Here is an 11,211-nt window from a genome sequence, read left to right as displayed (position 1 = left end):
TACAGTAATTTTTACCGCTCCCATTTAGGCCTCGAACATATGTAAAACTGGAGTGAGGATCCAACTATACCACACTACCAGAGTTAGCAATATAATTTTGATTCAAAAAATTTCCTTTTTCCCCTGTATTATCCATTTCCCCCTCTACTCTAGTACTCCCATCAGCATCCCAATATGCTGTTATTTCCTCCATCTTAAAAAGCTTCAACTTCACTTCTCTTCCTAGCTCTCATCTCATCTCTTTTTTTTTAATAGCAAAACTCCTCAAAACTGTCTACACCTAATGTCTCTATTTCCTCTTTCTCATTCTCTGAAATCAATGACCTCCTTGCTACCAAATCCAGCCTTCAATTTACCCCTCTCCTCAAATACCTTCTTCCCTTTGCTTCCATGAGTGCACCCTCCTGGTTTTCTTCTGGCCATACTAGCTGCTCCCTCTCACTCTCCTGTGCTACATACTAATGGTCTTTCTGACCCCTACTGTTGAAGTGCCTCAGGGCCTTCATCTTCTCTTCTCTATCCATAACCTCTTCAAATCCAACAGCTTCATTCTTTTTTAAATAAACTTTTATTATTACAAAAGCACTACATGCACATTGTAGAAAACTAAGAATACAGATAAGCAAAAATAAGAAAATAAAAACACCACATTCCCACCACCTAGAGATTACCACTATTAATATACCTTTAGTGTAGATTCTTCCAGATATTTGTGCATATACACACTCTTTTCTAAAATGAGACACAATGTTTAATGTTTTCTAACCTGTTTTCCATTAACACTATCCATCTTTCCACGTCAATGACTTTTCATGTCATCTAATATTCAGCCTATATTCAAATTTCCCCAATTGTTATCAAAATCAAAAGAGAAAATACATCTAAAAACAAATTTTTACTTTCCATAGGTGGTGCTTTATGCCTAGACTACCTTTTCTCCCTTTAGTCTGCCTCCAAACTCAAAAGCAGCCCTCAAAATTCTACATAGCCATCTCCTCTTAGAAGCTTTCCCTCAAATTCCTTGCCCCTCTCCAGGTCACGCCTTCCCCTCTGCTAACTCCTCAGTTTGTACAAAAGCACATCTACTGCTGTACTTTTTACATTTATCTATCATCCTGCCCCCCACCACCCCCCAGATTGTGGCCTTGCTGAAACTAGATACTGGACCTTATTTCACCCAAAACAGTACCTGGCACCTAGTGGGCATCCATAAATACTTGCTGACTGACTTAAGAATGCTGACACATACATACAGTTACTATAAAAGTATAGGAAAATAAAGGTTTGCCTTATGCTTACTAGTTATAAACTCTTGGAAAAATCATTATCTCTGTGGGTCTCTCACCTCATTGGAAAAATGAGAAGAACGAACTAGACATCTAAGATGTTATGATCCTAGATATGCTTCGGTATAAGGTCTTCCATATTCATTCTATTCTGTTTTCAAAACCTTCTTTAGACTGACAATAACAAGTGATTGTGAGACTATGGAACAACTGAAACTCTTATACATTGTTGGTGAAAGAGTAAAATGGTAACCACTTGAGAGAACATCCAGGAATTTCTCATTAACTTGAACATACACTTAACATACAACTCAGCAATTCCACTTCTACAATTTATCCAAGAGAACTGAAAACATATGTCTACACAAAAACGTAAGCGCCAAAAAGTGGAAACTCAAATGTCTATCAACAGGCAAATACGTAAACAAATTGTGGTACATCCCTACAATACAACACAACTTGGCGCTAAAAAGGAACTAACTACTGGTACACATAACATGGAAGACTCTCAAAAGCAATATACTAAGAGCAAGGAACCTGACACAAAACAGTACTTATTAGATGTTTCCATTTATATGACATTCAAGAACAGGCAAAAGTAATTTACGGTGAAAAAAATCACAACAGTGGTTGCCTTTGAGGGTAGACCTGAAAAGAGTGTGAAGGAACTTCTATACATTACTTGGGGCAATGGTTACAGAATGGGATACATTTGTCAAAATCCATCAAACTGAACACTCAAGATCTGGACATTTTAGTGTCTGCAAAATATGCCTCAATTTAAAAAAAAAACACTCGAGCCATACAAGATTTTAAAAAATACCTTTGGAAATTCTTTAACTTACCTCCTTTTCTTTTGAGCAAGGTTGAGTTCCATAAACTTATACTTCTGGTATTGTTCATCCAACTTCTTTAGTACTACATCTGCAGTCTCATTCCCAGGCTGTTTCATGAAGGAATCTACATCTTCCTTTAATATAAAAAATACACTGTATTATAAATTTTAGAATTAAAACCACTAATTTGATTTTTTGACTACTTAATTTTTAAACAATAAAAGAAAAAATGCTGTGTTTCTTTTTTCCAAAGGCTTGTTTTGTTTGTTTTTTCTTTTTTTCCCCCAAAATCTTGTTTATACCTAAAATTATAGTTATAACTGTAAAACAATAGTTAGACCATTTCAGAAGTACACATAAATTATATAGCTAATTTATTCTTTCTTTTTACTTTTATTTATAAATAAGAAAACAAAGATGGCCTTGCTTGCTTTATGTGTGCCCCAGGCAACGCTGGTTGTTGTTGTTAGATGCCATGGAGTTGCTCTGACTGACAGAATGAAACACTGCCTGTTCGTATTCACACCTTCGGAACCAGAAAAGAATGGAGCTCTCAGGAAAACTAAGTACTTGTGTGTACTTTACCACGCCCCCTCCCCCCACCCCCAAGCTGGCTTTGGTGGCTGTTGATTTCCCTGGGCCTGAGACAGGCCCTGTTGAGTGCCTACAGCCATCCTCCTGACCTTGGAAAAGGAATAAATTTGCAATTGGGGGAGAAGATAATTTGCCAGCTCTACTAACCGGGGACCTCAGGACAGAAGCGGCTCCTGTCCAGGCATAAACTGTCCATGGACTTTGAATACCTTTCCTCCCCTGCATGGATCTGTGTGGGCCTATTTCAGGAGAACAGGCCCTTGTTGAGAGACTACAACTGTTTCAGCTGTGCAGTGGAGAAGTGGGTGTTTGATGTTTGACATTGCTTTGCCTATTAAACAGGGTCTTCACCTACCCACACCCGGGGCCTAAGGACTGGTGGCTCCACTCAGGTCACCCAGCTACCATGACAGGGATCTAAGGGTAACTAGTACCTCCCAGTCCTTACAACCAAAAACATTGGGTGCCCATGGTCCGTCTGCAGAACCCACCCAACTGTATGCTCTAGGCAACAGGGACATGCTTTCCTCAGAGACACTTGGGGGATGATCCTCAGCCCCCTGCCTTGTTCAGAACGTGACTCCCTGCTGCAACCAGAGACCAGTACCTACACCAACCACCCCTGCCCCTCTAAGACTGTAGGACACAGCCTGTACCACACACTTGATGATCAGCTGCCTGGACACCTGAGCTGAACTCATACAAGAAAAGGGAAGTGAATCCTAGACTGATATACCTGATAACAGCTCTAGCCATCTAGGGACAGGACATCACAGCTCCAAAGGCAAAAATAATCAAGCTAGCTCACTCAAGCAATCCATTTGGGCATATCAAAACAATACAGTGCAAGAAGCTATGACAGTAAGCAAACATAAATACAATAATTTATAGATGGCTCAGAGACAACAGTCAATATCAAGTCGCATAAAGAAACAGACCATGACAGCTTCAACAATCTCTCAAAACAAAGAATGAAGGAATCTTCTAGATGAAAGTGCCTTCCTGGAATTACCGGATGCAGAATACAAAAGATTGATATACAGAACCCTTTAAGACATCAGGAAGAAAATCAAGCAATATGCAGAACAAGCCAAGGAACACACAGACAAAGCAATGAAGAAATTAAAAAGATTATTCAGGGATGTAATGAAAAATTTAATAAGCTGGAAAAATCCAAATAGACAGCAATCAGAAATTCAGAAGATTAACAATAATATTACAGAAGTAGACAACTCAACAGAAAGTCAGAGGAGCAGAATTGAGCAAGTAGAAGGCAGAATTTGTGAACTTGAAGATAAAGCACTTGGCACCAATATATCTGAAGAAAAGTCAGATAAAAGAATTTTAAAAAATGAAGAAGGCTTAAGAATCATGTGGGATTCTATCAAGAGAAATAACCTATGAGTGACTGGAGTACTAGAACAGGGAAGGATAACAGAGAATACAGAGAAAATTGTTGAAGATTTGTTGGCAGAAAACTTCCCCGATATCGTGAAAGAGGAGAAGCTATCTATCCAAGATGCTCACCGAACTCCACATAAGGCAGATGTTAAAAGAAAGTCAACAAGACATATTATCATCAAACTTGACAAAACCAAAGATAAAGAGAGAATTTTAAGAGCAGCTAGGGATAAACGAAAACTCACCTACAAAGCAGAGCCAATAAGAATAACCTCGGATTACTCAGCAGAAACCATGCAGGCAAGGCGGCAACAGGATGACTTATATAAAGTACTGATGGAAAACAAATTGCCAGCCAAGAATCATATATCCAGCAAAACTGTCTCTCCAATATGTAGGTGAAATTAGGACATTTCCAGATAAACAGAAGTTTAGGGAATTTGTAAAAAGCAAACCAAAACTACAAGAAATACTAAAGGGAGTTCTTTGGTTAGAAAATCAATAATATCAGGTATCTGGGCAGAGCAAGCAGATGTCAACTTAGACAGTGAAGAAAAAAAAAAGATTAAAAAATGCTCAAAACAGGGAAACAGCAATGTTATCATGTAAAAGCATACAACATTAAAAAAAAGAGGGACTAAGAAATGTAGTCATAGATCTTTCATATGGCAAGGAAGACAAGGCGATACAAAGAAATAAGTTGAAATTTAGAAAAATGGGGTAAATATTAAGGTAACCACAAAGAAGACAATCTATCCTACATATGAAAATACAATACGAGAAAAAAATAGAGACTCAGCAGAAACAAAATCAACAACGAATATGAGAAAAACACAATATATAAACTACTCAGCACAAAAATTTAAGGGGGGAAAAGAAACTGTCAACAACACACAAAAAAAGATATCAAAATGATAGCACTAAATTCATACCGATCCATAATTACGCTGAATGTAAATGGACTAAATGCACCAATAAAGAGACAGAGAGTGGCAGAATGGATTAAAAAACAAGATCCATCCATATGCTGCCTACAAGAGACACATCTTAGACTTACAGACACACAAAAAAAACTCAAAGGATGGAAAAAATATATCAAACAAACAACAATCAAAAAAGCACAGGAGTGGCAATGTTAATTTCTGACAAAATAGACTTCAAAGTTAATCCATCATAAAGGATAAGGAAGGACACTATAATGACTAAAGGGACAATATACCAAGAGAATATAACCATATTAAATATTTATGCACCCAATGACAGGGCTGCAAGATACATAAAACAAACTCTATCAGCATTGAAAAGTGAGAGAGTAGGAGACTTCGACACACCACTTTCGATGCAGTCCAGAAAGAAGTTCAATAAAGAACCAGAAGATCTAAGTGCCACGATTAACCAACTTGATCTCATAGACATATACAGAACACTGCACCCAAGACCAACCAAGTACACCGTCCTTTCTAGTGCACCTGGAACATTCTCTAGAATAGACCACATATTAGGGCATAAAGCAAAGCAGCAGGATCCAAAACGCTGAAATATTACAAAGCATCTTCTCTGACCATAAGGCCATAAAAGTAGAAATCAATAACAGAAAAAGCAGGGAAAATAAATCAAACACATAGAATCTGAACAATACCCTGCTCAAAAAAGACTGGGTTATAGAAGACATTAAGGATGGAATAAAGAAATTCATAGAATCCAGTGAGAATGAAAACACTCCCTATCAGAATCTTTGGGACACAGGAAAAGCAGTGCTCAGAGGTCAATTTATATCATTAAATGCACACATACAAAAAGAAGAAAGGGCCAAAATCAATGAGTTATCCCCACAACTTGAATAAATAGAAAGACAGGAACAAAAGAAACCTTCAAGAACCAGAAGAAAGCAAATAATAAAAATTAGAGCAGAATTAAATGAAATAGAAAACAGAAAAACAATTGAAAGAATTAACAAGACCAAAAGCTGGTTCTTTGAAAAAATGAACAAAATTGATAAACCACTGGCCAAACTGACAAAAGAAAACAGGAGAGGAAGCAAATAACCTGAATAACAAATGAGATGGGCGATATTACAACAGACCCAACTGGAATTAAAAGAATCATATCAGATTACTATAAAAAATTGTACTCTAACAAATTTGAAAACCTAGAGGAAATGGATGAATTCCTAGAAACACACTACCTACCTAAACTAACCCAAACAGGTAGAACAACTAAGTAGACCCATAACAAAAGAAGAGATTGAAAAGGTAATCAAAAAACTCCCCCCAAAAAAAGCCCTGGCCAGGATGGCTTCACCTGCAGGGTTCTACCAAACTTTCAGAGAAGAGTTAACACAACTACTACTAAAGGTATTTCAGGGCATAGAAAAGGACAGAATACTCCCAAACTCATTCTATGAAGCCAGCATATATATCCCTGATACCAAAACCAGGTAAAGACACCACAAGAAAATTACAGACCTATCCCTCGCTATGAGTCGGAATCGACTCGATGGCACTGGGAGACAGACTGGGATCCCTCAAGGACATAGACGCAAAAATCCTCAACAAAATTCTAGCCAACAGAATTCAACAACATATCAAAAAAATAATTCACCATGACCAAGTGGGATTCATACCAGGTATGCAGGGATGGTTCAACATTAGAAAAACAATTAACCTAATCCATCATATTACATTATGGACAAGAATCACATTATTTCATCAATTGATGCAGAAAAGGCATTTGACAAAGTCCAACACCCATTCATGATAAAAACTCTCAGCAAAATAGGAATAGAAGGAAAATCCCTCAACATAATAAAGGGCATTTATACAAAGCCAACACCCGACATCATCCTAAATGGAGAGAGTCTGAAAGCATTTCCCCTGAGATCAGGAACCAGACAAGGATGCCCTTTATCACCACCCTCATTCAACACTGTGCTGGAGGTCCTAGCCAGAGCAATTAGGCTAGATAAAGAAATAAAGGGCATCCAGATTGGCAAGGAAGAAGTAAAAATATCTCTATTTGCAGACAACATGACCTTATACACAGAAAACCCTAAGGAATCCTCCAGAAAACTACTGAAACTAAGAGTTCAGCAGAGTATCAGGATACAAGGTAGACATAAAAAATCAGCTGGATTCCTCTACACCAATGGAAAGAACATCGAAGGGGAAATCACCAAATCAATACCATGTACATTAGCCTCCAAGAAGATAAAATACTTAGGAACAAATCTTACCAGAGATGGAAAAGACTTACACAAAGAAAACTACAAAACACTTCTGCAAGAAACCAAAAGAGAGCTACATAAGTGGAAAAACATACCTTGCTCATGGATAGGAAGACTGAACATTGTGAAAACGTCTATTCTATCAAAAGCGATCTATAGATTTAATGCAATTCTGATCCACATTCCAACGACACTCTTTAATGAGATGGAGAAAAATCACCAACTTCTTATGGAAGGGAAAGAGCCCGGGATAAATAAAGCATTTGTGAAGAACAGAGACAAAGTGGGAGGCCTCACTCTACCTGATTTTAGAACCTATTATACCACCACAATAGTCAAAAACAGCCTGGTACTGGTACAACAACAGACGCATAAACCAATGGAACAGAACTGAGAATCCAGACATAAATCCATCCACATATGAGCAGTTGATATTTGACAAAGGCCCCAAAGCAGTTAAGTGGGAAAAGACAGTCTTTTTAACAAATGGTGCTGGCATAGCTGGATATCCATCTGCAAAAAAAAAAAAAAGAAAGACATAGGACCCATACCTCACATCATGCACAAAAACTAACTCCAAATGGATCAAAGATCTAAATATAAAATCTAAAACGATAAAGATAAGACTGTATAAAGCTCTCAGATGAAGTTCATCCTCTGAATTAGATTTCTAAATACATCTCTAGCTGAGCACCATGAATGTAGTAAAAAGGCGCTGTTATTGTTGTTTAGTGCTGTGGAGTCAATTCTGACTCACAACGACCCTCTGTACAACAGAAGGAAGCACTGCCCAGTCCTACGCCATCCTCACAATTGTTGCTATGTCTTAGCCCGCTGTTGCAGCCACTGTGTCAATCCATCTCATTGAGGGTCTTCCTCTTTTTTGCTGACCCCTCTACCAAACATGATGTCCTTTCCAGGGACTGGTCCTTCCTGATAACATGTCAGGCACTCCTTAGAAGTGCGGGTTTAAGGCACTAAGGAAGTGTGACACTTAGTTATGAGCTTACACTATGGGTCAAGCACTGTGCTAGGACCAGAAGTAACACTGAGCAAGAGAACTACCATGGGCTGCTGGGTAGTGTGAAGGGTTAAGCACTCAACTAACAGCTGAAAGGTTAGCAGTTCAAACCCACCCAGAGGCACCTCGGAAGTCAGGCCTGGTGATATGCTTCCAAAAAAGTTACAACCTTGAAAACCCTATGCTGCAGTTCTACTTTGCACACATGGGGTCGCTATGAGTGGAAATTGAGTAGAAATCAACTCAATGGCATCCAACAACAAGAGAACTACCATGCCTTCCTCCACCTAGCAGAATATGGTGGGTAGGCTGTGGAACCCCATGGATGGCCTAAGTTCAAATCCTAGATACCTCACTTACACCTTGTGTGACCTGTGACAAGTTACTCAAGGGCTCTTTGCCTCACTTTCATCATCTGCAAAATGGGAATAAGAATACCTACCGTCTAGAGTTTTACAAAATCCTTAGAAAAGTGCTGGCACATAGTAAACACTGAAAATTTTTATCTCTTGTTACAACTGTTGGGACATAATTATAAAGAAATAAATGGTACCAGCTCGGGGAGAAAACAAAGAAAATAGTTACAAAATTATATCAACAAATGCAAATACACGATATAAACCTGAAAACCAAACCTGTTGGCTGTAGAATCTATTCTGACTCATAGCGACCCTACAGGACCAAGTAGAACTGCCCCATAGGGTTTCCAAGAAGCAGCTGGTGGATTTGAACTGCCGACCTTTTGGTTAGCAGCCAAGCTCTTAACCACTGTGCCACCAGGGCTCCATACAATATTAAGTGCCAGTCAAAGTGCTCTACACAAAATAATAAAGAAATGAGTCTTTTGAAGAATGTGAGGCATGATTAGCAAAAAAAGTAGAGGTAAAGCAATCCAGGTAGAAACCAAACCGAAGTTTGAAAAACTTCCGTTGATATTTTATAGTACCTCTGCCAGAACTCAGTAAGGACAGACAGATAATACTGGCCTGGAAGGACAGTCAGAGATTTTCTCTCGTTATTCAAGTAATATTTCTGAAATAGCTTGACAGAAGGACAGAGTTAGTAGCTTCTACTTTTTTTTTTTTTACTTGTTTCTCTTTGTTTGGACTTGGGTTGGTCTCCCCGTGAAGCCTCCAAATTGCGTCCCCACCTTCTGTCTGAACCCAATTCTCCACTAAGGTGTTAGAATGATGTACCTAAAACCAAATATGATTATACCGTGGCTTTATTTAGAAACCTTTTCATGGCAGTCCACTGCCTACTGGATAAAGCCTCAGTTACTTAGCAACACATACAAAGAACCTCAGGATCATCCTAATCTACGTTACCATCCGTCTCTCCTACCATTCCCCCAGAGACAACAGATCACTGCATTCCTTCAACAGATCAGGTCCAAAACCAAAAACCAAACCCAGTGTCGTCGAGTCGATTCCGACTCATAGCGACCCTACAGGGCAGAGTAGAACTGCCCCACAGAGTTTCCAAGGAGCGCCTGGTGGATTCGAACTGCCGACCCTTTGATTAGCAGCCGTAGCACTTAACCACAACGCCACCAGGGTTTCCACAGATTAGGTACCAGCCTCTATTTTCACATCTTAATACCTCAAAACCAACTCTTCAGCCTACACCACGTTCGATTCATTATATTCTGTCCAATTATTTGTCTGTCTCTCCAGCATCTAGGCTGAGTCGTGAGCTTTTTCACGTTAACCTTCTCTAGGTTTCCAAAGGCCGCAGCTAAAGAAACCCGGCAGCGGTGCGGTCCCTCAGGTCGCCCTGCCTGCTCTCCGAGCCCCGTCCGCCCCTGAGTCCCGCGCGCGCGCGCGCTCCCTTTTCTCTCAGGCCGCATTTCCTCAGGGTAGACCGCAGTTGAGATTAAACCGTTTAGATGCGGTGAGGGAGAGAAGGCCGAGCACTCCCGCCCTGGACGTTGAGCTCAGCTCCGTCCTCCAAGAGTCAAGGCCGAGGTGGGGTGAGAGGACGAGAAAGCTCAGTCCGTGGCCTCGGGCCAAGGAGCCTCGGGCCCGCGTGCCTCTTACCACAAACACGGCCTCGGGAATCCCCAGGTGGAGCCGCCGCCCATTCCCTGTGGCCACTTCTCCGAGGCCACAACCGTCCTTAGCAGCCGCCATCTTGGGGAAGCGTGTGCTGCCAGGCTCCAGACTAACTGCCTCCCAGGCCGCCGGCCCGCCTGAGGGCCGTGATTGGCTCGCCAGGCCCTGTAAGCCCGCCCCTTTCCCGTGAGTCTGCTCAATAATCGGTGCGCGGAAAGTAGCTACTCTTCGCTGATTCGCCCAACCTGTGGGTGCTGATTGGCTGCCCCCAGAGTGACAAGCGTGGAGGCGGCAGCCTAGGAGCGGCTGAGGGCTGCTGGAAGGACTAATTTCGACCCCTGGGTAAACGGGTCTCGGGGATTTTATGGGTGCGTTTAGGGCTGGAGAGCCCGGGAATCGGGAACCAGCCTGGACTACACTCCACCCCAGAACAGGCAGCATGCTCCAGAATGGCATCCCGTTCGACCCTGTCTCTTCTCGGACAAGATCTAACTTGGGACCTAGACGCTTACCATGGGAGTTTGGCCTCTGCCCCTTTCCGGTCTCACCATACAGGGAGCTTCCTGCTCCATGGAGGGGACTTAGCTGGTGTCTTATGAAGTGCAGCCGCTGGCCTGATTCTAGTCAATACTACCCCCATCGTACCAACCTTTCCCGAAAACCGCCTTTGTTCAGAATCTCATAACCCCAGCTCAAAGGTTTTCCAACTTCATAATCTCTGTATAAATTCCTGAGAATTCTACCTACACTCCTAGGCCCACAAACTTCCCCAGCAACGTCCTGCACTACAACACAT

At 41.0% G+C, this 11,211-nt stretch overlaps 1 protein-coding gene across 2 annotated transcripts in view; it reads right to left on the bottom strand.

Moving 5' to 3' along the window:
* Nucleotides 1–10,533, bottom strand: part of VBP1 (VHL binding protein 1) — a 28,400-nt gene extending 17,867 nt beyond the window's left edge. For both annotated transcript variants that reach the window (XM_003421745.4, XM_010601066.3), the window contains exons 1-2: nt 10,401–10,533; nt 2,132–2,256 (exon numbers count right to left, since the gene is read on the bottom strand). In XM_003421745.4, coding sequence (XP_003421793.1) covers nt 2,132–2,256; nt 10,401–10,493 — 218 coding nt within the window. In that variant the 5' untranslated portion in view covers nt 10,494–10,533. The remainder of the gene's footprint in view (nt 1–2,131; nt 2,257–10,400) is intronic.
* Between the last annotated feature and the right edge of the window lie 678 nt (nt 10,534–11,211).

The sequence above is a fragment of the Loxodonta africana genome, chromosome X, assembly GCF_030014295.1.
Source record: "Loxodonta africana isolate mLoxAfr1 chromosome X, mLoxAfr1.hap2, whole genome shotgun sequence".
Taxonomy (NCBI): domain Eukaryota; kingdom Metazoa; phylum Chordata; class Mammalia; order Proboscidea; family Elephantidae; genus Loxodonta; species Loxodonta africana.
The sequence above is the reverse complement of the archived record's forward strand: the minus strand, read 5'-3'. Positions and strand labels throughout refer to the sequence as shown.